General features: G+C 43.4%; 1 protein-coding gene across 1 annotated transcript in view; it reads right to left on the minus strand.

Moving 5' to 3' along the window:
• The window catches only part of LOC126547968 (DENN domain-containing protein 1A-like), a 109,910-nt gene that overhangs the window by 22,926 nt on the left and 59,003 nt on the right, over positions 1 to 27,981 (minus strand). Inside the window, exons 18-21 of the mRNA XM_050196033.2 lie at positions 21,875 to 21,937; positions 12,450 to 12,566; positions 7,892 to 7,941; positions 5,962 to 6,178 (exon numbers count right to left, since the gene is read on the minus strand). Of these exons, the coding sequence (XP_050051990.1) occupies positions 5,962 to 6,178; positions 7,892 to 7,941; positions 12,450 to 12,566; positions 21,875 to 21,937 (447 nt within the window). The remainder of the gene's footprint in view (positions 1 to 5,961; positions 6,179 to 7,891; positions 7,942 to 12,449; positions 12,567 to 21,874; positions 21,938 to 27,981) is intronic.

A 27,981-nucleotide genomic window follows, 5' to 3' on the forward strand; every position in this document is an offset into this window, starting at 1 on the left:
AGCTGAAGCATGTCGCAGCTGACAAAGAAAATCAAGTTTTTGTCGCTAGAAGAGATGGCTCAAGTTGTTGCCAAGGCTGAAGCAGAAAAAAAAAAAAGGGGTCAGCGCGGAAGAATTTGGAATTTTGATGAGCTCTCTTTTGACAATATTGAAGAGCAAGGATGCTATAGCCAAAGCGCTAGCTGCAGGGACGTCAGTGAAGCACAAGAAAATGACTCAGCCGGTGCATGAGGCCTTGGACAAGGCAGTTTACATACCTGGTTCACGGAGATGCAGGCCAAGAATAGTGGTGATATTGTGCGGCAAAAAGCACTTAATTATCCCTGCATGCTAGGAATCGATTACTGTAAGGCCAGCGCAGGTTGGCTGAACCGACTCAAGTTATGCCATAGCATCATCAGCAAAGTTTTGTGCAGTGAAGCCGCTTTAGCGGATAGTGATGGCGCCACTGTGTGGATGTCAGCCAGCATCACAGGCATCCTGAAAAACTACGGATATTGGATATTTATAATGCAGATGAGACTGGGCTCTTCTACGAGATGCTGCCCACCAGGACCCTCGATTTTAAGGGGCTGTGCTGCCACAGATGCAAGCACAGTAAGAAGAGAATAATCGTGCTTGTGTGCGCTAATATGGATGGTTCGGACAAGCGGCCACTTTTGGTCAGCGGAAAAAGTCCCAAACTACGCTGCTTCAAAGGAAATCGGAGCCTACCCGTGAACTACGTGGCTAACACTTGGGCATGGATGACCCGGGCTATTTTCAGAGAGTGGGTCGAAGCCTTCAACCGGGACAAGGGCAGGCAAAGCCGAAAGGTTTTCTACTTTTAGACTATTGTTCTGCCCACATCATGGAGGACGACAAGCTGGAAAATGTGCAGTTAAAGTTTTTCCCACCGAACTACACCTCTATCATTTAACCTCTTGACCAAGGCGTCATCCAGAGCGTAAAAGCGGGCCTACCGTGAGCGCCTTATTCAAAGACTGCTTCTGAAGGCGCAGTTGGGCCGCGAAACAAAAGTGGACCTCTTTATGGCACTCCAAATGATTGCTGCTTTGTGGTGCGCAACGAGAAGCATCATAATCTGCAACTGCTTCTGCCAGGCTGGATTCATTGAGCAGGGTGCTGAGACTTCAGACTCTGAGAACGAAGGTAGTGATGGAGGTGGCTCGCCGTTTGATGAAGTCTCAGCCACATGGGCAGCCCTGCAGGAAAGTGGAGATGTGCCTGCCAGTGTACATCCCAACGAGTACATCCAAGCCGACTCGTGCGTGGTGGTACGCGAAGAATAGACAAACCAAGAAATACTGAAGAGCACCCGGAAAGACTGTTTCGTCGGATGAAGATGAAACAGCCGCGCAACATGAGCCCAGACCACCGACTACATCGCAGGTCATGGACACATTCGATACAATTGGGCGTTACATCAGGTCCATGATGAGGCAATGGCTCTGCTGGCGGCATGCGAGCTGCGTTGTGCCATCACTTGGCAAGAAGCACAACAAGCTAAGCTGACCGATTCTTGGAATTAAAGCTTGCTTTTTGTGTCAGCAAGTCGCGTGTCGCCTATGTATTTGATAATATCACAACAAATTTCCGCGCCAATTAAATTTTTCGTGCACCCCGTCAATTTCATTGTAGCGGGATTCAACTGTAATTATCACAAAACTAAGCGCAAAATCACCCCAATATTCTTAGATTAGATAAAAGCAAATGCCAAGAACCATGTTTGCTCCTGCACAGCCAGCAATCTTCTGTTCAATTTTACTCGAATATTCGTATCCAACTGAATATTCGAACATTTTCGAATATCTATTTTTTGAATCAAATACAAATACAGCAGAACCTCGTTAAACCGTACCCGCTTAAACAGTAGTTTCGTGTTAAAAGTAGTAAAGTCAGACTCTCGACTCAGCGGTCATTGAACACAATGTGTTTTGTATCCGCATAAACTGTACCAGTGTATTGTGTACGTATTGGTTAACACGTAGAGTTTCCACTTTTCATCGCACAAACACGGCGGTGCATCGTCTCCATAAGGTCGCCTGGCAGAACAACAAGCCTCTGAGATCAGAAACATGGATCAGAACAATGGCCTCTAAGCGCCCTGTGCATTTGCCCATGAAGCCACATCAACATCAACATCATTTCGGTGCCGTGCCAGAGAGCGTTGTGGCGTCGTACAAACAAGGACTCGCATCATGCCGAAGCTCGAATAAAATTGAAGAAATATTAAACATCGTTCGTGCTATCGAAAGTGACATGAAGTCGGCGCTGGCACGCGACAGTAATCTACTGTGGCTGAATAAACGTACACTCGCCAACTGACAGTAATCTACTGTTGACTACGGTGTGTGGCATTTGGAATGCAAAGCAGTAGTTCCTTGGCAGCGCTGCTGAGACCGCGAAGAGGTGTCGGCTACGAGGTTAGACTTTTCGCCATCATTGCCTCTGTTGTTGCTAAAGTGTCACCTAGCGACAGTGATGAGGACGACACGAAAAGCGCCAGCACGGGCAATTCAGGCCCAACAGTGGCAGAAGCTGCGCGTTTTGACAGACTGACGAATGCAATCATCGTGACGAGAACAGCACCCCACAATGAAAAAGGCGCCTCGCGACATCTGCAGTGCAGCCGCGCCCATGCACAGAGAATATGCAACGGCAACGAGGAATCTGCCATGCGAGTGTTTGCCAAGAAGAGGGGGCTGGCTGAAAAGCTGGCTCGCAGCTTCAGTAAGTTTGAGGCCGCGGTCATCGCTGTTAGGCCGCTGTGGCATCAAACGAAAATAACACTTTTGTCGCGTGAAGTGAATAAATACTGCATGTTTTTTCCCCTTTCATCGCACTCTCTCCGAGCTTTGTTTTTGACAGGTAAGTCGGCAATCTCATGCGATTTCGGTTAAGCAGTACTACCATTTAGTACGTCCTTCTTCCGAGCTTAGGCCGACTATGCTTTAACGAGGTTTCACTGTATCAAAAATATAATTTTCGATAATATTCGAATTTTTCAAATATTCACACACCTCTACTAAAGAGTGCAATGCAATGCAATTGGTGAAAGCAATTGGCAATCATGCTTGTCGGTACAGCAATCTAAGCAGTCTGTAGCATCTCGATTGCCATGTACAAGTCGATCGTGGACTCACGTTTCATGCTCATATTGAGCAGAATCCGGTCAAGCACACGCTTGCGGTAGCCCGAATTAAGGTTCATGATAACTCCTTGCTCGAGGGGTTGCACAACTGCAGTGCAGTTTGGTGGCAAGAAGCATAGCTCGATGTTTTTGAGCATAGCGACAGTGAGCTGGGCCACACAGTTGTCCAGTACGAGGCATACCTTCCGGTTTGGCTTGCCCAGCCGCTCGTCCTACTCCCGCAGCCATAGTGTGAAAATTCCTCTCGTCATCCAAGCCTTAAGGTTGGAGACATAACTCACTTGGTGTTTTCGTTTGCCTTTGAAGCATCATGGTAGCACACTTTTTCTGACCACAAGGGCTGGCACCTCTTCCGACCCATCCATATTGGCACAAAGCAACACGGTTACGCAGACTTTGCTCTGCTTACTGCCCTGGCAGTGTTCACCTTTGAGGGCCAAGGTTTTTTGCTGCAGCATCTGGTAGAACAGGGCTGTCTCATCTGCATTGAACAAATCCTTGGCACTGTATTTTTCTAGCAGCTGTCCAACGTTTGTCTCCACCCCTGCAGCTTCGCAGTCGATAGATTGTGCTTCTCCGCTGACAGCCCTGCCGACGATGTCGTGGTGCTCCTTGAAACGCCGCAGCCAACCGACACTTGCCACAAAATCGTTGTACCCCACGATGCACGCGAAGTCCCTTGCTTTGCGCTGCAACAGTGCCCCACTCAAAGGAGTGCCGCTTGCTCTTGCGTCCAAAAACCACTTGAAGACCGCCTTCTCTACAGCTTCGAAAGCGGGGGCTCGCAGCTTCTTTCTGTCGCCTTTTACGCCACGTGCCACAGCACTGGTGACAGCTTCGTTGCTGCTCAAAATCGTCGACAGCGTGCTCAATGCTATGCCGAAATCTTTGGCCACTTTTTTCTTCTTCACGCTGGACTCAACGGCTTTCAGCACAGCCACCTTCTGCTTGATTGATATCGTTTTGCACTTCTGTTTGCCGTTGTCCATCTCCTTTCTGGTGGCAGGAACTCCCACGAACGAACTGATAGAAACACTGATATCGCTGATGTGCACAGAGGCAATGACAAGCAACAACAAAACCGCAGTCGGCGCTGCCCCACGCACACAGCGGAAGAGCGAGCGGGTCCACCAGTTCCATGGGAAAGGGGAGGCCGGGAGATGCGCACAGGAGACCCGAATGTCGCGCGCTATAAGACATTGACCTGATGGGCACCAAAATGGTCAGTAAATGCTCGTTGTGGAAAAAAAAAGAAATTGCCAACGATTACATTACTTCCTAATGCAAAATTTGAGCGCAGCTCTTCCACTGTTTCAGCTTTTCTATATACTGAGGCAAATAATTCGAGCAAGACATGTATGCACAGTTACAACTTTTTATTATTCACTTCTTCAAGAAACACTCCACTCGCAGTTCTTGATTGTCATGAAGGTAGCTTTGTGGTCAGAGAAATAGATGGATATATGCTAGACTTGCTGCACCAATGCCTGATACGGCGTAGCACACCTCTGGATTCTGGCGGCGACGGCACTGGGCCTCTGCTCGGGCAGCTCGTTTAGCATCAGTGGCAGACGAAGGACTTCCACCGGTTGCCTTACTCATGGCTCAGAAAGAACTGGCTGAAAATAAACTACTTATATAGGCAGACGGATTATATTATAATATAAACCATCTGTGAGCCTCGGACAATCTGTCTGGTGCGGAACATTTCGCACCAGCCACCGCAAATGGAGCGTAGATTGACGCAGCTGCCTCGCTTATCGGGAGGTTGCAGAAGGCAGCACGTAGCACAGGAACGTTGTGCGGCGAAGAGATGGCAGCAACTGACTGATGCCGCTGACGCTGCTAGCAAGCCAACTGAAGGTGGCTTTGCGTTTCAGCTTGGGAAGCGCGCACCGTGGTCCGCTGATACCAAGGCGGCGCTTCAGCAGCCCGAGAACCCCGCACGCTCTCGTACGGCCGCCACCATGGTGGAGAGAAGGGGGGAAGGGGGGTACACGCAGTGGCGAATGGCGGAGGCTGTGCATTTTGGCTTGGGTAGCAGCACATCATCAAGATCAGCCGCCATAGAGCTGGTGCTCTGATTGCCGCCTCACATGGGTAGCATTGGAGGAGGAGCGAAGAGAGCAAGGCTCGCGCCGTGTGCGAGAAATGGTGCCAGGAGCGCGCGCAGCTAGAGCAGCACGCTGGCCCCGGCTACGGAGCTGGTTATGGCGAGGCACGACGGCGCTACGAAATGCAGGAACGGGCGCCAAAGAGCTGTGCTCTAAAAAAAGTTTGTTATACCCATAGTGAGGAAATTTTAGCTTCGTTAGAATGAGGTTTTCAATATATGGGCATCTATTGTAATTTCAAGGGGAATCATGATTGCTTCGTCATATCCGTTAGTTCATCATATCCCGTTTCATTATAATGAGGTTTTACTGTAAATGCTTTCAGTGACCGTTTTCCTTAAACTATATGTGGATGAAAACGTTTTTTCCGTTTTTCCTGTCCACAAATTACACCTCGGACTATATGCGGGTCCGAGCTATACATGGGTTTTTATGGTAGTTTAATTAGTGAATTGATTGCTTTGGTATGTTTTTGCAAATGATGTCCACCTGGGCACAAAATTAAACTGTATTAACATACTTCGAGTAACTTCTGTGGGCTTCTTAAAAACAAAATTGTTCTAAGTAAAAAAAAGAAACACTGTATTGTTGAGAACAAGCATGTGCAAGATCAGAAAGTATCTTTAATTCACAAAAATAACTTTCAGTTAGAGAGAGAGAAAAAGAAAGGCTGCTAAAGTGCACAGCACAGACCTGTTTTTCTGGTGGTGCCTGTGGTGAGACGAACTGGTTCACTTGGCTCGGCTGGACCTGCAGGTTCGTGGTGCTGCAACGGCTGAAAATCTCTTGCAAGTCTCCCATGAGGTCCATGTCAATGCGCTGGAACGAGCCACTAGAACCAGTGTCCTCCGACAGTTCAGCTACCACATCAAGGCTCGGTTCAGTGGGACTCTTGACAGGTGTCCTAGCACTGGTGCAGGAAGAACAGAACTTGCCAGTGAACATTTTAAGAAGGCTGGTTAGGGAAACATTTTGAACAGACTGGCTCCGATCTTGTCAGATGGATGCTTAAAAGGTGTCGGCACACAGCAAGACCAGTGAGCTACTTAAGCAATGACTGACATGTGACACGGCAAAGATTCAAGAACACACTAAAGACTTTAGCCAGTATTTCATAGATAGCAAGCTGCAGAAAGCTTTAGAAGAATCACAAATGCACCTTTTCGACAGTATTTCTTTTTAGTCAGCTGGCATAGCGAGTTTTCAGCTTCCCCGGTGCTAACAAAAGCACTCTGTAGATGATTTATAAACCACTAATGAACCATTGTTCACTTGCCTGAGGCCTCACCCTCCGGGAGCCGGTGGAAGGCCAGTCCCACCCAGACAAGGTGGAAAAGATACCACTTACATACACGCATATGTAACACTACAGACTATCCTGTAGGATGTTTTCTCCACCACACGTGAAACTAAACCATGCAGATTCAGCCGCTTGGCACCAGCTCCAAACTAATACATTCCCTAACCTTGCTCTCCGCCACACTTTTTATCCTACCCAATATCCGAACAAATGTCCTTTCTGTGGGGGACACCCAAACCTCTACCCTTATACGTGGGAATGCTTCAAACCACCCGGCCTTCCTACAATACCTAACGCCTCCCTATCCCAGTGGGATGCCACTCTTTCCAGCACAGCCTTGGACGACCAGCGATACCCGATTGACTGGGCCAGACGGATTGCAGCAACAAATGGGGATCCGGACTGAGGGCTCCACCCTCTGGGACTTCATTACAAAATAACAAATAAAGGTTTCTACTACTATTACTGCCCATAACTGGGCTAATGTGCTAACAGAATGTGCTTGAAGGTATACAATGACGGGAGATAAGTGCGCCATGCAATTTGCACATATGTGAAGCACCAGGAACCTTACATACAGGGTGGTCCAGCGAACATTTTCAAAAATCTTTAAATGTTGCCTGTGGTAGATGTCACAATTCTAGTTCATGAGCTGGTCCACTCGAAGCGGCGGACAATACTTGCACAAACAATTGAGATGCAAAATCGACTAATTAATAAAAATTCACTAATTAAGATTTTAACTAATTACATTATGGCCCATATTGCCATTTACAAATTCTAGCCATGGAGTTCGCAAGGTGGATCCACTTGGAACGAACATTCAAGACCAGTTTCGAGATATAAATTCCTGAAGTTTGCAGAAAAATGGATAGGTGTTCCAGTTAGTTCGTTAACAAAACATTGTTTCATGCACTGAAGCACACAAGTAACTGAAATGCCAATGCATTTCTCCGCAAAGTTTGGGAATTTCTATCTCGAAACTGGTGTCGTCCTGAGAATTCGTTCCAAGTGGATCCGCCTTGCGAAGTCCACTGCTAGAATTTGTAAATTACAATATGGGTCATAAGATAATTAGCCAGAAAGTTAATTAGATAATTATTGTTAATTAGTCAATTTTGCATTTCTTTTTTTTGTGTGTGTAAGTAGTATCTGCCGCTTCAAGTAGGCCGGCTCATAAACTAGAATTGAGCTATCTGCCACAGGCAACCTTTAAAAATTTTGAAAGTGTTCGCTGAAACACCCTGTATATGTAAACAGTGCAGCAAGAAGAGCGACGCTCTCCCTGCACTGGGAGTAAAGCAATATTTTTATGGACCATACCTTGTCTCTAAGGCCGACGTTTTCAGTGGAGAAACCAGGCCTGTGGTGTTCTGAAATGAAAGAAAAGAAAGTGAGCAAGTCACTTTACCATAGTGTGATTCATGTAAACAATAAAATAACAAAAGTGCCTTCACAAACTTTCTTGTAGATGCCTCTGCTCAGCTCGCTTGAAGCATCGCTTTGAAATTTTATTTCAATGCACAGAATTCTGCTTGCAGCAAAATAACTTTGCACGTTTCAGAAACTATTAGGACAGTGAATAAAAAGTTGAGACCACTGACATTACATTCAAAAAGAGAATCAACCAGGAATTATTGCCATCATTTCACTTATTTCTGAGTAGGTTGCTGCATATTTAACCTATTACGAGCCTGTATTGGCACTCATTGCTGCAGGTAAGCCATGTCATGCCAACTTAGAAGGCACATGGACAAAAAGCATCTGCTTGCAACTATATACCACTTTCAAGTCACGCCCATCTTACTGCGAGATAGAATGTATGGGTTCTTGAGTACAAGTAATTAGGCAGTGGTTTCATCATAACATTTCGTGGTTGTGGAACATTGATTCTGTGTGCAAGAAAGCACTGAAGTAATTGTACATGCTGCTTGGTTAGATAGCAGCAATTTGCAGTCTACAACGAGGTAAATAAGCTACAGCACGATGCTCTTTGTGAAAATTTTATACACAAGGAAGTGCCTGCAAAGATCACTATATATTGCAGTTGTGTAGGCGTAAGTAAAAAAATATAGCAGGTACACATTAATTTCCAAGTTAATCAACAAGCGTAAGACAGCTGACATAAGGAAGTATAATATGGATAGAATTGAACATGCTCTCAGGAATGGAGGAAGCCTAAAAGAAGTGAAGAAGAAACTAGGAATAGGCAAGAATCAGATGTATGCGTTAAGAGACAAAGCCGGCAATATCATTACTAATATGGATGAGATAGTTCAACTGGCTGAGGAGTTCTATAGAGATTTGTACAGTACCAGTGGCACCCACGACGATAATGGAAGAGAGAATAGTCTAGAGGAATTTGAAATCTCACAAGTAACGCCGGAAGAAGTAAAGAAAGCCTTGGGAGCTATGCAAAGGGGGAAGGCAGCTGGGGAGGATCAGGTAACAGCAGATTTGTTGAAGGATGGTGGGCAGATTGTTCTAGGAAAACTGGCCACCCTCTAAACGCAATGCCTCATGACTTCGAGCGTACCGGAACCTTGGAAGAACGCCAACATAATCCTAATCAATAAGAAAGGGGAAGCCAAAGACTTGAAAAATTATAGACCGATCAGCTTACTGTCCGTTGCCTACAAAGTATTTACTAAGGTAATCGCAAATAGAATCAGGAACACCTTAGACTTCTGTCAACCAAAGGACCAGGCAGGATTCCGTAAAGGCTACTCAACATAAGACCATATTCACACTATCAATCAGGTGATAGAGGAATGTGCGGAATATAACCAACCCTTATAACGTATTTACTCACATAATGATCGCACTTTTTTGTCACAAAAATTGACGCAAATTCAGGGGTGCGATCATTACACGGGTTAAATTTCCCTCGAAAAGAAGAGAGAGAAACAGAAACGTTTATTAAACGAAACAGTGTGCCGAGCGAGGCCGGGTATCACCCTAAGGTGGGAAGGCTCCTTAGTCCAGGAACCCTCTGGCTTCGACTGCCCTCTTGGCCCTGGCGACGAGTTGTCGTTGGTCTTCCAGGTCCCCGAGGGATAGCTTGGCCTCCCACGTTTCAAATAGGTCGTTTGCTTCTATTGCTCGTTTTGCGTGCGTTTCTGGTTGCATTTCGCTGCCTTCCTGCCACGGGCATTCCAGGAGCAAGTGTGCCAGAGTGTCGGGTACGTTGCAAAGTGGACAGAGGTAGCCGTGGAGCGTCGGGTAGAGGCGATGCATTATCGTTCCGTGTGTGTACGTATTACTTTGCAGGCGTCTAAGGATCAGGCTTTCTTCTCTGTCGAGTTTAGGGTGTGGTGGAGGGTACACTCGACGCTCGAGCCCGTAATGTTGCAATATGGCTGAATAGTTGGTGGGTACGGCCTCCGTCTCTTCTGTCGCGGGTCCGAGGGCGCGTACGGAGAGGGGAGCCCGGCTGACGTGCTCGTGGGCAGCGGCGTGGGCCGCTTCATTCCCCTCTAGTCCTTCATGTCCGGGTACCCACGTTACGCAGGTGTACGGGAGCGGAGTGCTTAGTCTTTTTAGTATCTTGGGTGCATCGGCCGAGATGCGGCCCCTCAAGAAGTTTCTGCAGGCGGCCCGAGAGTCGGTGAATATAACCGCTGCGTCTGTGCATGTGGTGGCGAGAGTGATTGCCGCTTCTTCAGCCGTATCCGGGTTGTGTGCCTTGATGGTTGCCGATGCTAGCTCGCAGCCTCAGGAGTCTACGACGCTCAGAGCGTACGCGTTTCGATGCAGATACTTGGCCGCATTGGTGTAGCGGGCATTTGGGTCATGTTTTAAACTTCGTTTGATGGCGCTGGCTCTAGCCTGTCTTCTACTCTTGTGATATATAGGATGCATGTTGCGCGGGACACGTGCGTTGCAAATGCACTCTTGAACGTCTGGTGGTATTCGCTCTTTCTTGTACGTGTCTGCAACATACGTCTCGCTGTAGTTTAGGTGTCGGAGTACTGATCTCCCTGTGGGCGTGAGCTTGAGTCGTTCCAGCTGGCTGTTATTGTGTGCTTCGGCGAGCACTTGCCACATGTTGTGGACGCCCATCTTAAGGAGACGTGATGTAGAGGCCATGGCGGGGAGTCCCAGGACGACTTTGATTGCCTTCCTTATCATGATGTTCAGCTTTTCTATTTCAGCATTCTTTAAAGCCAGGTACGGCGTGCCATATGTGACGCAGCTGGTGAGGAGCGCTTGTATTATTCTTAGAGTGTCTTGCTCCTTGAGCCCACTTCTTTGGCTTGAGATCCTCTTGACGAGGTGCGTTAGTTGCGAAAGGGTGCGTTCTAGTCTCGGTAGGCTGGCAGCTCCCGATCCGTCTTTGTGGATGTGGAGTCCAAGTATTTGCATGGTGTCAACTTTCAGGATTGTTGTCCCATTGAGTGTGATGCTGGGGTCGGGCTCTTCGTAGTTGGGTGGTCGGCCTCTCATTCTTGCTTTCAGGACGAGGTGCTCAGACTTCTCTGGGGCGCAGCGGAGGCTGCAGTTTCGGAGAAAAACACAAAATTTTTTCATCAAGCATTTGCTGCGGGATGCTGGGTCCCGCATTGGTGCGGGACACCAAAACCAAAATAGTGGCCGGCGGAGCAAGCCGAACGCGCCGAATGTGTTTTTCTTCTTGTGAGTACATTACGTGCATTGAAACAGTTTCTTCCATATCAATTATGAATAATATCGTTAATATCGGCAAGTCTGCAGCAATAACGTACCCATGTCCACTTCGAGGGGACAGAAACAGATGGGCACGCTCAGCTGCCAGTGACATAGAAACACATGGCCGGCATGCTGCGGAAACTGTGGCATCTGTCTTCACTACTATCCTAATACGGCACGTTTGCGCTAAGGGTGGGCGAATATCTTAGCTGTGTTACAAGCGTTGGCGTATGAATAGGGTACACTTTTAGCGTATCAGTGTAAACGTGGCTACTATCGTTGCCGCTCGCGATTTGTTGCGTGCCCACGAGTGCAGATGAGAAGAATTGAAAGACGCCTTTTTTGTTGTTGACCACAACCATTATAAAGCCTACACATAATAAAGGCAAGTTTGGTTGTACCTCTTTTTGTCATGGAAGTGCGGAAAGTGATGAAAGTAATGAAATGAGGCATCTACTTAAGAATGTTTGGTGCGTGCAGATCGCTTGGTTTGTCTTGAAGAGTCGTTCGCGTAGCATACGATAGATGGTAAGCGTAATCATTATTAGCTAGACTTGGCACACGAAATATTGTTGTGGCAAGTTCGGTGTGCGATCATTACACGGGAAATAAAAAAATCTAATTTTTACGACAGAATTCAGGGGTGCGAACATTACGCGAGTGCAATCATTATGCGATTAAATACAGTATATAGCTTTCATTGATTACGAGAAAGAGTTTGATTCAGTTGAAACCTCAGCAGTCATGGAGGCATTACGGAATCAGGGTGTAGACGAGCCGTATGTAAAAATACTGAAAGATATCTATAGCGGCTCCACAGCCACCGTAGTCCTCCATAAAGAAAGCAACAAAATCCCAATAAAGAAAGGCGTCAGGCAGGGAGATACGATCTCTCCAATGCTATTCACAGCGTGTTTACAGGAGGTATTCAGAGACATGGATTGGGAAGAATTGGGGATAAAAGTTAATGGAGAATACCTTAGTAACTTGCGATTCGCTTATGATATTGCCTTGCTACTATAAGTAACTCAGGGGACCAATTGCAATGCATGCTCACTGGCCTGGAGAGGCAAAGCAGAAAGGTGGGTCTAAAAATTAATCTGCAGTGAACTAAAGTAATGTACCCTGTAGTACTCAGACTACTAATAGGAGCCATCACATCCTAAGTTACATATATACATGCAAGAATGCCCAGAATGGGCAAGTATCTTACACGATGCATGGGTTGAAATGTTGTAGCAGGTCTCACGCGTCCCATTGTTGGACTGGCTGGAGCACTCCAGGGCTGACTGCTATCTCTCCTAGACAATGCCATGTCATCCTGGGTACCCTGAAAAGACAGGAAGTTCCACAGTAATTCTACTTCATTCACTTCAACACAGTTGCTGTATACTAGTACAATACTGTAGCTCCAGCCACACCAATCCAAGCCTACATTGCTCAAATATAAAAAAGAAAGTTCCTCGTGTCGTAAATAACACAAATGTAATAACAGAGCTTTGTACAATGTTTAAGACATTTCCTTACTTAAGAGGAAGCTTTAGCTCGAGCCCAACTTCGACGCGGCCTATTCAAATACATGTAAAATGCAAGAACGTTTTTCTGAGATAACCCCTGGACTTACTTTAATGAAATTTGTTCCATTTGAAAGAGAAAGTTAAATTCTAGTGTCTGTTGGAAGCAGAATTTCGATTTAGGGCCTGAATTTTTTAAAGAAGATTTTCAAAAATTCGGAAGTTTGAAAAAAATAGAAGCACGAGGTTTACAAATTAATAGCTCTGCATCAAGAACAGATATTGCAGTTCTGTAAACAGCATCCGTTAGATTATTCAAAGTGGACAAATTCGATGTCAATTTATAGCTTACATGAATTCGTTGTGTTGTGTGCAAGGGTTCTGCAAAGGCTGTATTTTCATTTTACCAAATATTTTGAGATTCATATGTGACATATCAATTTTGTCCGCTTTAGATGTACTATTAGATGCAATTCACAGAATTGTGATATAATTTTTCTTTGCCAGAGTTGTAAACTTGATAGTTTTGTTTTCTGCAAATTTTTGATTTCTGCCAATTTTTAATAAAAAATTGACAATCTAAATCAAAACTTCGAAACCAACAGTCACTAGTCACAAGTTTTTCTTTTAAATGCAACAAACCTTGTCAAATTTGGCGCAGTGGTTGCCGAGGAAAACACTTTCTTCTTTTACATGCATTTATATAGGAGCACCCGAGCTAAAGCTAAAGCTAAGAAAAAAAGATATGATCAAATGCCCATAACCTATAGCTTTCCCATAAATGTTTTTACAAGGCAAGACCTCATTCAGTAACAGAGTGAAACAAACTTGTTGCCCAGGGATATTCAATGCTGTAGTGTGCACTTAAAACTTATGCACACAGTAAATCGTGCAATATGTTGATACAACTGGTGCAACATGCTATTTAAATGTCTGTAGTGCACCTGCTCAAGCCAAGAAACGGAGCAGAATAAATTGAAAATATAAAAGTGCTGTTGTTGCTCTCCATTCAATAGATTGCCCCCGCAGTAGCAGTTTTGTGCATGCCAAACCACTCCTTTTGGGCTTTCCCTTGATGCCTCATTTGTATGCTTCTAGGTGATGTTTGGTGAAGTTTACAAATCATTTTGAACCTTTATTTGGAGCATTAGCCTTAAATGATCATTTAAACAGACACTAAAAAGCCAAAAATGTTGGGCTGTATTAGTAAATTATGCTTCTACAATACCAAGGAAGTCCCTCTTACCATGAGAGGAGGCACAGTAAGCAAGAAAAGACACAAGAAGAAAAGACGGGTGGCAATGCTGCCATGAGGTTGCCCATACCAGCTTGCTATGGCATTACGAGATTTGACAGCGTCTGCTCAAGCATAGCCAATTTTTTTTAAGGATGGCCTACACTGTATAGTAATGGAGCCAAAGACCGAACTTGGAAAGCTTCAAGAACATTTACAGCGCTAAAACTGCACAAATAGGAAAAAATATATTGAAATCCCTGGCATAAGACTGACGTACAGGCACTGGGGCCTTGGCAGAAAATTCAAGAAATGGAAGCTTAGGCTATATTTTAAATTTAGTTATAAAGCTTTTACTGTCAAATTAATGAAAATAATGTTTTGAAAGAATACTTTATCAGTTTAAAGTAATTTAGTGCTTCTTTTTAGCGTCTCTTCAAAAGAGTATTTTCACGTCCACATGGCATCACGTTTGGCACAGTGGCACCTCACTGGAGTGACAACTGCCCTGTCAGTGCATTCAAGGGCTATGCAGTGCGAAAATAAGGCTCATGGGTGGTGTGCCATTCCCCAAGTCTATACTTCTGCTTGCTTAGCCAATCCAATGTGTGCTGAAAGCATAATACTATCACCAAAAGTGAGAGATTTTAGAATATGGTCCCTGCATGCTTACATTTTGCTGCTTTTCTTCAATGTTTTGGCAAGTATATATGTTCTTCACCTTGAATGTGTGAGCGGCATGGAATGCGTTTATCCTGAATTTCCAGTGCACCTTTGTGAGCGTCCCACATTTTCACACAAGTCCCCCCCTCCCTGTGAGCATGAACTGCACTAAAACATTCTGAGCGTCCCCTTTTGACCTTGTGCTGTTTTATAGTGACTACAGCCCAGTGAGGCGTGTTCCACCTTCTTGCTGCTGTTCTTTCTCTCTCCTCCTCAATCCTTTCTCCCTGCAATGATGCTTATGTGTTTGCAAAAGGGTCATCATATGCTGCTCATTCCCTTTTCCCCTCCTGCCCGGTGCTCTCCTGCCCGCTGCCCGTTGCTCGGTACAGCTGCTATGCGATTATTATGGTAGCTGCTGAATGTCAGTGGCCTTCAGACAAATTTTAGGCTGGGAGCAAAGCTAACACCAGTTACCACAGGTAGAACAATATTCCACAGATCACCATCAAATGGGGACTCAGATAAGCTTGTTGGCAGAACCAAAAGCCCTTTTGCCATGTTTAATGTAAAATCATTATGTGGTCATGTAAGTTTACTGTTTCCCATTGCATGCACCTTCCAGTAATGTTAAGAGGAAGCTTAACCTTGGGGTCAAGTCTGACAGCCTATTCAAATATCTGTGAAACACAGAAATGCTCTCATTAAACAGCTGCTGAAGTGATTTGAATGAAATTTGTTGCATTTCAGAAGAGAAAGACAAATTGTACTACCCCTAGGAAGCAGAATTTGTTAATGTAGGGGCTTAATTTAACAAAAATTTTAAGTAACAAAAAAAAAAAAGAACACTGAAGCACAAAGTTTACAAACTCTACACCAACAACAAATATCCCAGTTCTGTAAACTGCATCTATTAGAGCAAGTGAAACAGACAAATGTGATGTGCGAATTTACAGTTCACATGAAATTCACACAATAGTTACAAGTGTTTGACAAAGACCAAATCACAAATTAATGGTATATTTCAGAGTGTTGATAATACATCCATTTTGCCTGCTTTAGATGTCTCAATAGGTGCAGTTTGCAGAATTGTGATGTTAGAGTGAAAGCTCCACTACGCCATGTCTCGCAAGCTCATTCATCACGTCGCAATGAGCTTGAGCCACCGGAGCGCAAGTGTGGCAAGTGTGACGTCATGCCACATGATCCGCTGCGGAGAGGCATCGCCGCTGCGCTCACTTGGAGCCTCGCCACTGCGGTACTACCACGTGACTAGGTGAGGATTGAAGTGCTAAAGTCTGACGTAGCATGAGCGCGGGCACACACTGCGTCACATTGGTGAGAACAACAGGTTTACAGTTCGATTGATGGCTCAACGCACTGGTGCAGCCAACAGAACAGGACACGGCCAATGTGCTCTGGCGCACCCTGTGTCGAGCGACACTCACCCGCACACCGATAACGTCAAGACTATAAACACGCCTTTATAGCTGCTGCTTCACCAGACCTTGGTGGCTCAGTCTCGCCATGGATGGCGCGCCGGCTGGGTCAGCTGTGCGTGCGCTTCAGCGCAAGCAACAGGCTGAATCCAATTATCCAGTAGATATAGCTAGACGGCAGGCTGTGAAATCTTAAGCAAAGACAAAGTTGCTTGCTGAAACACCGAAGCAAAGGGAGGCCAGATTAGCACGTCATAGAGAAGCTTACCAAGTGCGGAAGCGTGCCAAGGTCGAAGCTACTGCAACTGCCACCGTCGTTCAGAGACATGAACAAGGAGATGAAGCCATGGATACAAGCAACGGCACCCACAACGAATGTTTGACAAACCACACACTTCAGCTCGAGGAAAGCTCAACTGCGATGGCCAGGTTTCACCGTGACTTCACAGACAACCCATTCGGCAGCATGTGCAATGTGTGTGAAAGACTGTGGCCTAACTTTAATGAAACACTGTGTGCATAGTCTTTGCAAAACCAAGCCAAACAGACGTTTCGCTTGTGATAACTAGGTTTACGAGAATTAAACCTCACCCAATTCTTTTTCTTTTATGGCCAAGTTGTAAACTTCCCGCTTTAGTTTCCTTACATATTGCTGTTTTCATAACTTTTTTAAGAACATTGGCCTGAACCAAAACCCTGCTCCCTACAATCGGTATTTTAATAAACTAAATTAAATTCTAGGATTTGAGATGCCAAAACCACAATCTGATTATGAGGCACGCCATACTGGGGTAACCAGGATTAATTTTGATCCTCTGGGGTTTCTCAACCTGTATTCAATGCACAGTAAATGAGTGCTTTTGCATTCTGCCCACACTGGAATGTGGCCACCGCGTCAGTAGGTTTTACCTTTTTCTTATATAATAAATATATTTTATCAAATTCAGTGCAGTGGAAGCAAAAAAAAAGAAAAGAAAAGAAACTACCGTATTTACTCGTGTAATGCTCACACTTGTTTTTTTTTCTCCAGATATTTTGCTAGGCGTGGGCTTTGCACGAGGCAGGCTTATGGCTACTTACTGAAACCTCAAACTGCGCTCAAACTGCTATGAAAAATAACACCGCCATTGGCGGCAGACTACGAACACATTTACACTCGCTGAACAATTTTTCAGACACGGACAATGCCACAATAATGTCCAAATACTATCGGGTGGTTCAAAAAAGAAGAAGTGTGACAGTAAAATCAATTTCGCTTTTTTTTTTAGTGCCAGCTAAGCGGAAAGTTAGTTTACAGACTTTTGTTCAGTGCTGTGCTCCATTAAAAAAAAATTATTAGTGAGACATTTCATCCCCCCACCCCCCAATTTTCACACTTTAAAGTAGGAATGCAGGCCTTATACGAGTGAATGTGGTATTTCTCTGTTCCAATGTATAATGATAGGAGCTTCTTAAGTAAACTTCCTCTTAAGGAAACCCACAGGCCTTTCAGTAGGCATTTCGGGGAAGGTGGAGAGATGATGGCATTGTCTTCAAAAGTTCTTAAATCAGTTTGGAGATTCCTGTGGCTGAAATTATATTTCAATACTGCTTTCAAGCATATAATAAAAATGTCCTGCAAAAATCTACACAGATTTTTTATGTGCATATAGCAATTATCTTAACTACCTCTTTGCTATCCCTGTGGCTAATATATGTTGCAATGCTACATTTGAACAATCACTACTGTGCCCCTTCCTCCTTGGCAAGAGGTACAAATTTGAGTGGCCCAAATATTCCCATTTTCCTCCTCTCACTGACTTTTTATTTTATTTTGCTTACTCTGCAGAACCACATGCACATTGATGGCTCAAAAAATGTTTAAAAAATTTAAATTAAACTATGGGGTTTTACATGCCAAAACCACAATTTGAGTATTTGGACCACCAGGGGTTCTTTAACGTGCACCCAGATCTAAGTACGGGGGTGTTTTGCCATTTCTACCCCATCGAAATGCAGCCACTGTGGCTGGAATTTAATCCCGCGACCTCATTCTTGGCAGCCAAACACCCTAGCCACTAAGCAACCACGGCGGGTCTCAAAAATGTTTCACATACTCAGTCTATACTTGCCTACAAAACAAACTGATGAAACGAGAACAATGAACTGGACAGAAAAAGATACCTTGGTGCAGTTTGTAAGACACCATGAGCTGACTGGAACTGCACTTACAATAGTAAGACTGCTCAGTTTAGAAGAAGACTGAAGAATCATGAACAGAAAGTGCTCAAGGAAAACTACTTGGCTAATGCACATGCCAACCACTCTGAGAAGCAGTCATCCTACTGACTGGGACTACGCTGGAATCTTTACTAGCCAAAACTGCCCAAGTAAATGGCCATGCTAGAACATGTTTGCTACTTTCTCACGTACTAGTTCATCTTCACTTGTCAAGAATGTGACAGCAGGCTGTTACTTTAGTGTTATCAGTGAATGTGAACTGGTACCACAATATGTCACTGTGACACGCAGTGGGCAAAACTTCTAGCATTTACAAATGACACTGCTTTCTATATTGAGTGATAGCATGTAATACTGACATAATACTGCTGCAAGCATGACTTGCAAACCAAAATGCTGCTAAAAACATTTAATGCATGGAACATGAGGTAGCGCAGGTGTCGAGACTTCTTTTGATGAAAATGCATGCACTTGAAACTGGGATTTTTCCCCAAATATCTTTAAAGCACCTCTGAATAACCTCAATGTTCATTAACTTAAAAAACAATTCTAAGCGCAGAAATACTTGAAATGCAGGAAAGTGTGTGCTAAGAGAAGCAGGCCGATCATTTCGTAGGCTATATCTGGTAAACACAATTATGCAATGTACTGTCACGTTCAGTTTGAGCTACAGCGTGCAAGCAAGTGGCAAAGTGCTCTGCCAGGCTGGACACTAGAAGAGCTGATAGGCGCTATGATCCCGACTTGAAGGGGCTCTGAAACTCTTTTCCGACTAATCATAAGATGACCTCACTATTCAAGTATGTCGTCTCACGAATCTCATGCTGCAAAAATTTTTTCACATCTTTCAACTATAAGTGAAGTTATTGCACTGATACCTGGCTTTTTCTCTCTTTTCGTCTTCGCTTGTGCACTGGAAGCTACACAGCAAAGAAGCCATAAGGGCAAGGCCCCGACAAAAAGTCGAGTCTCACGGTGGCGAAAGGGCTCCTTGCGGCAACGCGTGGTGGCCGCAGTAGACTATGCTATGCAGCACACTGCTGCCATCTTGGAGGCCACGCGCGGCGGATGCAGCCATGTGCAGTGAAAAGATCAAATTATTTTTCTTTCTTTATGAGATCACAGACATATAGTCTTTCATTTATTTAACATTAATTAGCAATTATGTATTACTGCAAATGTTCTCGCAATCACAAAATCAGCCAATAGTGTTGGTTGGCCAACTGCTTTCTATGATGATGACATTACTGATGCGAGAGCGTCTGTTCACTGCGTTTGAGACGCGATTATAAAGTCCCTGCTGCAAGCAGTGCAATAATATTTGGCTCACACGTTCACAGTAGCCTCGTGTTTTTTTGAACCTGCCGTAGTTGCTTAGTGGCAATGGTGTTTGGCTGCTAAGCATGAGGTTGCGGGATCAAATACCAGCCACGGTGGCCACATTTTGACGGGGGCAAAATGCAAAAACACCTGTGTACTTAGATTTAGGTGCACATTAAACCCCAGGTGGTCCAAATTATTTCAGAGTCCTCTACTACGGCATGCCTCATACTAAAATCGTGTTTTTGGCACGTAAAACCCCATAATTTAATTTAATGTTTTTTTTTACTATGTTAAAAAGTGTTTCAGGGCCCCTTTAAAGAAAGATGGTTCTGCTGTTATTGTTTCAAAAACCGCCTCTTCATGCCTGTTTTCACCCTCTCTCCCAAGGCATGAGGATGAAATTTTTGTCTCATGAAAATAATCTAAAAATACTGGTGGCCACTTTTTGTGTGAGCTGGGTATCATTCATGCTTCTGGAAATGAAAACTGCTGTCACCTGAGGAGTTCATGCTTGATTTATTGCCCCTCGATGTGTCGTCACAGTTTTCTGCATTACTGCTCAATGCCTACATTTGTCATTTCCCTCTTCCTGCGTGCAATTGCAATAGTATACACAATATAAACGTTGCTACAAATGTGCTGTCATTAATCTGCAATATGTCCCCAGTTGAAGTGCGTAGATCAACGAATGACACATAGCACAAAAGGTAGCCATCATCTGTATTTATCGTTCTTATGAGACCAATAATCTGCACACTAAGCTGGGGGGAAAGGGCAAAAGAAGGCATAAAGAGGCAATGTTCGAAACAAGAACAGCAGAACCCTCTCCGTTTTGGTCAGGGGGCACTAGGCCAATCGGCACTACTATCCAACCTGGGACCGCTTTGCCAAGCGCTCACACGCTGTAGCTCATACTGAGCATGACAGTAACTGTACCTCCTACTATGCTTTCTTGCAGCAGTTAATAATGGCCGAAAAGTACTCATATGGTGCTATTAATTTGAGTACAGAGGTATATTACAACAAATTTTTCTTGAATTTGTATGTTTATTTGAATTCTGCAAAAACAAAAATAAGGTAGGAGGTGATGCAGATAAAAGTTGCTAATGCTTATATTTGCATGTATAGTGCAAAAGACTTTACAAGGAAACTCAAACTGATAACACAACACAGAAAACACAGCGTAAGATGGCATTTCACCGTGTCTGTCCACTATATGCCATGCTGCCTAGTGCACTATGCACTCATACATGAGAAAATTGTTATGTATGATAAGTACAGTCGAATCTCGATAAACGGAAATTGCTTAAATGGAAGTGCCGCTTCAACAGAACACAATTCTCAAGGATGGTTGGTTTTGTATTGATGCAATGCTCTCTGCAATGTCTCTCAGTAAATGGAACTCTCGATAAATGGAACCAACTTCCCAGGCCCCTTGAGGTTTCGTTTAAAGAAAGCACACGGTACCTTGCATTAAAGAAATGCTGAGAAATTTCAAAGTTGAGATACCTATGTGCTTCATCCGTACACAAGCATACCCTCCAGCAAATCAAACAATTAAGAAGAACTATGACACATATTAAATTGATTTATAGACATAGCAGGTGACCGACTTCAAGCTATGGTGGTGCCTTGCAACATATATGTCAACGTGGTGTGAAGGAAGGCCTGTGAAAAAGGTAAGAGTAAACAGTGCCAATGATACAGTTGGCTGTTGTGATCTTTTATGTGCACCCAGTAAACAACAGGCCAGCATATTCCTCACCTCAAACTTTTTTCCTTGCTCTTTCAGAACCACTCCACCCTGTTTCCTCTAAAGAACTAGCCTTATGTCAAATATTCCCGGTTGCTTTAATGTGGAGCACCTCATTCTCTTCTCTCCCGTCAAGGGGACTCCTCTTATCCGTTCTTACCGACTTGCATGTCAAATGCATATCAGGAGTTAATAATACGATGTTATCACACCAGCTATGCTTACCGAGCAATCTGCAATGTCACAGCACTCCAAGTAATATTAAAATCAAAACAGACTCATTGCAATATAGGTTAATAATTGTATGCAATGGAAAATCAGTTCTATTCCATAATTACTGGGTTAATGGTTACTCATTGCAGCAGACAAGACATAACTAAACTTTTGTACATCTTTTCCTTTTACAGTTTGATATATGAAGAATGAAAAATCATGTAAGCTTCTTTTCGTGCAAATGCATAACAAAAATAGACATAAACATATAAATATTACCTTTTGCATGTTAGCAATCTTTCCTTGAATATTTGTGTAGGCTTTCCTGCCCTTGTCTTTAACCTGGGAAAGATACATCACACAGTAAGCATAAGTATACCTTTACCAATTATAGCCTGCCAAGCAACACAGTTGAATTTGTTAAATTGAAATTGCTTAAACAGAACTGCCACTTAAGTGAAACATCCTCTGAACTGGTCAGTTTTGTATTGGGTAATGCAAAAAAAGAAAAACAAAACTTAATGATCGAAACTAAAATTTTCACTGCTCTCTATAAGTCGAACCACAAGAAGCAAGCGCTAAAGGATTTTTTCAGAAACAGTAGGGATTTAAAATATATCTTTTGCGATATCTGTCTTCTATCCAGAGACTGATCATTAAAAAACGGTGACAACGGCCCAAGCAGGTCAAAATTTGACAGATTTTTAATGCATAGCATGTACAGACCTGGACAGCTTTGCGGCACTGCTCCTCACCTCACAGACGACCGAAACAAAGACAACTGAAATTTCCGACACCTTACAGTGTGCCATTCAGTAACTTGGACTCCCCTTGCATGACCATGTGTTATTACGCCACCAACTGGAGCAGTAAGAGCTATGTTTTTGTTTGGTACATTGCTGGTGCCTCCTCAAAACCAAAACTAGCGAAGCCTAGTCAATCTAGTAGTCATTGACCATGCCCAAACCACGGGACAAACTATCTGCTACATACATGTTTAAGCTTAACATAGCTAGGGTGTATGACATATAGTAGTGCTGCAACTTCACCCATCTTTCTCAGTAAAGGGAACTCCTGCTGATTGTAACATATTTCTCTGGTCCCCTGAGGTTCCATTTAATGATTCAACTGTGCACTATACTTTCCTTCTCATATGGGTGTCTCTTCCAGGTATTTGGAATCAAAGCTTTAAAATAGTCACAGTTGTGGTGCACACACTGATACTATAATAGCGAAAAATGCATATTTGGGCTCGTATAATTTCACAGTGACGAACTGATACAGAAATTTTATGCACTTTACACACACAGCAAATATGTATCTGTGTGACAGCGACCACATGAGCTTATAATCAAATTATGAACATGCATTTCACACGTAGTTAAATATAAAGCATATTTTTGGCAAAACTAGCATGCGAATTCACGTGCAAGACAGCAAGTAACTCAAGTGAAACAACCAGTTTTGCCTGATTTAGTGGAAATTTAGAGAGCATGACATTTCAATACGCTGATCGAGATGTGGCTTCGGATAAAAATCAGTGAATGAGCCGACTTCAAAAGAATGAAATCAGTGGATTACAAAATGCCTTAAAGGTTTTCTTGTGGCTTGCCACAGTAAACAGCCATTGTGCTCCAGCATCTCCAATGTGATTCACTTTGCAAGCACAGTAGCTATACGCAGTCATAATTTTTTAGTTTTAACAGAATTTTAAAAAATCGCCTGTGGCAGATAGCATACTCTTGTCCTTGAGCTGTATTATTCGCGCAGATCAACATTACTAGCACGAGATATCGGAATGCATACTAAACTAATTATTGAAATTTCACTAATGAACTTCTTAATTACATTACATCACATTGGCAATTTACCAACAGTATCCGGTAAGTTTGCAACATGTATCCACTTGAAATGAATTTCCACGATTGCGCCAGTTTCAAGACATTATTTCTCAAAGTATGGGAGAAAATGCATGGCCCATCCAGTTACTTTTGTGCTTCAATGCATAAAAGAGCATTTTGTTAAAGAAAGTAAGTGGAAGAACAGTGAATTTTAATGGTGAGATTGATGGCACATACCTCCAAAGTGGTGTCATTCTGGAAATTTATTCCAAGTAGATGCGCCTTGCAAACTCCCTGGCTACAATTCATAAATTGTAATACGGGCCATAAAGCAATTAATAAGAAGTTTATTAGTGAATTTTCATTGGTTAGTTGAATACATATTTCGATTTTCATGCAAGCAATGTTTGCCTCTTTGAATAATCCAGCTCAAGGACTAGAATTATGACATCTGCAATAGGCGATTTTAAAAATTACATGAAGCTTAAAAATAAGGGGTGTGTGAATATTCAAATCTTCCTAGTAACGAATTGAACAGTATCCTATTCGATTCGGTATTCGAGTCGAATAGTCACTATTCTAAATATGAATATGTGCAAATACATTTTGAATATTTCAGAAAGTCAACTGCATGCAAATAAACATAAAACTGGAGCAAGAGTATGTTAAATTATCACCTCCACGAGCATAGTATCAACATAAAACATGAGAACCTGCATAGTGGAGCAGGCTCACTTGGGTAGCCATACTTTACAGGCTGGACAGTGATCATTCGCACTCTCTGAAGAGCCGTGTGCATGCGAAGAAACTACTTGTTTGCTTCTAATGCTCCATTTATTTATAATTAACAATGCTTTATAACGTACTACGAAATGAAAGAAACTTGCTAACTTTAAGAATACTGGGATCTGAACATCATTTTATATTAATTGTGATAACAGCTGTTCATTATTCGAAAACTATTAGAAGAGTATTCGATTTGATTTGCTTCTGGCACTATTTGATTTGTTTTCAATTCGGTCTCAAAAATCACTACTATTCACACACCCCTATTAAAGATGATCACCCCGTATACCATAAACTATGAACAAAACAATTTTTCAATACAATTTATGTGTTTAACACTTGTTCCAGTAATATATCAGAACATATATTCGCAGTCCATTGAGCAGACACCACATAAAAAAAGATCCACACTGTTCTAACATACAAAAGACAGGCCTACTTAAACAAGCAATGAATGGCTACATGCTTGAGCAAGTTGATTTATCTAGCAGTGTTTGTGCACACAAAGAAATGTTAGATGCCCAAGTTATGTTTGTGATGGTAAGATTCATTTCATAATAACTATCACTTTTTTAGATTGCTGTTTTAACATTCACACAATAAAACATATTGCCAAGCACTGGATGTTTAATGTAACACCAAAGCAGCACGAGGTTGAAAACGAATGGATTCTATGAAATGCTGCAGATAACATTAGTCAAACATTTCAGCATGCTGTAAGTGTAAAGCAAGATAATGATAAGCTAGCTCACAACAAACTCTGTAAAAAGCACCAGCTAAATTAGTACAAACAATGAGTATGCGCTGCCATGTTCATGCTATATGTAATCTCACATCTTTTCTCACATTGAGACTTTACAGTGCAAATTTCATCAGAGCTAAAGAGGCTCATTGAAAACAAATGAACAGCAAACATCCTCACAATATCAACATGCCAAAGGTGCATGCGCCAGTACATTTCACTAACCACAGCAATGCTTACCAAGCAGCAAGTTTTACCTTCAGTTATAAAGGAAAACAGAAAAATTAAAAAGCCATGAATGCAGTGTTACTGAATGCAGTCAATTGGTCAGGGTAGGAACAAACACTACTGCATCCTAGCCTCACCTCCCTTGGAACATCATTTGAGAGTGGAGACCATGTATACCATGTTGCATACCATGAAGCACTCTTCCTAAGCTGCTTTCTTGCCTGGAAAAGCACTCTGCTCTCTTAGATACCTCACTTACAGGGCTATATAGCATTAAATTATGAAACTACGTCAGCAAACATACTAAAGGCATTTTTTTTTCAACAAAAATGTAGAAACACTCTCACAGCCAGGGTTCCCTTCAATGTGAGTCGCAGTATTGCCAGCCTCAAGTCCAGCTCATGGGCCACTTCTACGATGACCTACCCATCCCTTAATTTTGCTTATCACCAGTGCATAGTGCAATGACAACATACAGCATGCCAATGCATGACCACCATGTACAGTGCTCACGGAATGAAATGGGACACGGAACATTTAGTAGAACCATACATGTGTGCAAAGTACGCGAGAGCACCATGTCATGTCGCTAGGAATTTGGTCACCAAAGGTGACGAGGACTCTGATGTAAGTGTACGCGCCGGAATTACGTCGATGTGACACGAACTGTAGCCGGTTGAAACGAAAGTATGCGCATTACTTAGCCCTAAATTGATGCGTTTCATTTCGTGAGCACTGTACATAAATGATAAACTCTACAAGCCATTTTCTACATGCTGTGTGCACCACGTGTCACAAGTTCTCCTGCACACAATAGCACACATCGCACTGACGCATGTGTGATGCTAGTGGCACTCCTACAATTATTGATGTGGCTCAACAAAAGGGGCATAAAGACAGAAACAAAATGCCATTATCTTATGTCATTTACAAATATGTCACAGCTAGCTGTCACACTTAGGCTGCAGTTGTGGGTAAAAACTGATCACATGTCACCGGGGCAGATCTTAATACCCTGGTAGCAACATCCGTGAAGTAGTTCTGGTGCAAGTGTATGTACTTAAGAGACTGTTACAGTTAATCAGGGCAGCTCCAACAAGACAGAGAATTCCAGCCAGGAAGCACTGAATGAAAGTGGACCTTACAGGGGAATGGTGCACTGCACTGTTTGATACAGTAGAGCGTTGATATGCTCCCGTTAGAATTTCCCGCCGCCAATGTTCGTGGTGGTGAAAAAAAAAAAAAACTCAATACAGTTACGCTTCTTTTATCGGTTTATACTTTGCTGGAAAACACAATTTTTTGGCACCAACATTCAGTATATCCCCAAACTACCATCGTATGATTCATTTTCCGGCCACTAAGTCCCACAAGAAAAGGCGCGTGGCGCAAGCGATTGAGAACAGTAGTCCCCCACCGCACCAGCTTTCCGAAAATACTCACCTGCCCATCTCATATGAAAACGCTAACGCAAACGGTCTTTTATTTCACTACCAGCCAATCTCCTCCCGGATCGTTGCATGCCGTACTCACAGCTATCACCGCAATCTCTATTGCAATAAGCATCTTCACCTATCTGTCTCACAGCGCAAGGGGCATGGCACCGTTGAACACGTATTGCACACTTTTAATAGGCAATAAGCCAAATGCGCCGCTATTCCCTGCTGCAGGTGGGCAGAAGCGAGTGTCATGTTTTGCTCTGGCGGCATCGTATTCCAGCGTTGCCCACCAGCTCATATTCATTTCAGTTTCTGGTTGCAATCTAAAACTCTATGCAATAAGAAAACATTGTGCACCTCGGGCCGCTCGGTTCATACCAGCTCGATCACGTCTTAGCCTCAACAAAAGCCGAGTGGGTGTGCCATAGCTCCATGCCAAAACGCCGAGCTCGAAGAAACTTCTGACCCAGGCCGAATTCCAGGAGCGCCAACGTAAGCTTGCTGAATCCGCAAAAACAACAATGCACATTGGCATCTTATGCTGCAACAATGCATGCAACACTTCGAATTACATAGATGTTGTTGAGTCTGCAAATTTTTTTAGTGAGTTGGGATTGTACGTATTCCCAGTAAGCCCGGTTTTCTTTTTTTTTTTCAGAAGGTTTGAATAAGGTTTTACTGTGTCAAATGACTCGGCAGATACAGTCTAATATATAGCCGCAAGTTAGCCTCATTAATGTTCAGTTTGGTAAATACACATGCACAATAGATTGCATAGACTTATGTGACATTTCACAGACAAATATTACGCGCATATGATGTCCCCTTCAGGTGCCAATTGAATCTATCTATTAAAATTTAGCTTCACCACATTTTTGCATCTCCAGAATCATGAAGAGCGTACTGCTGCAGAGCAGACTAAGAATTTCCAATTCTTCATTATGCTTTGTAAAGTATACAGAATGTGGACTCCATGTGAGAACTCTACAGGATATTCATATATGAGAACATCAACCATTTTATGTCTAGCATACTTGGAGAGCACACATCTAGCCATATGAAATACGAGGGCGAATCAGAAAGTTTTTGCCCCTATTTTATTTATTTTATTTTTTTGCCAAGTAACAGCTGTAAATGTGAAGTCAACATATCCATTCCCAGTGGTGTACTTTTATTGGACCGGCCTGGCCTTATCTGCCAGTAGCTCCACGGCATGGCGCTGCTGTCAGTAAGATGGCGGTTGTGCTTCACACATCCATGGTATATGAGCAATGAAGTACCATTCGTTTTCTATGCAGCAAGGGATGAACACCTATCGAAATCCATAGGGAAATGCACGTATGATGCCCG

This window comes from Dermacentor andersoni, chromosome 1 (genome assembly GCF_023375885.2).
Source record: "Dermacentor andersoni chromosome 1, qqDerAnde1_hic_scaffold, whole genome shotgun sequence".
Classification (NCBI taxonomy): Eukaryota; Metazoa; Arthropoda; class Arachnida; order Ixodida; family Ixodidae; genus Dermacentor; species Dermacentor andersoni.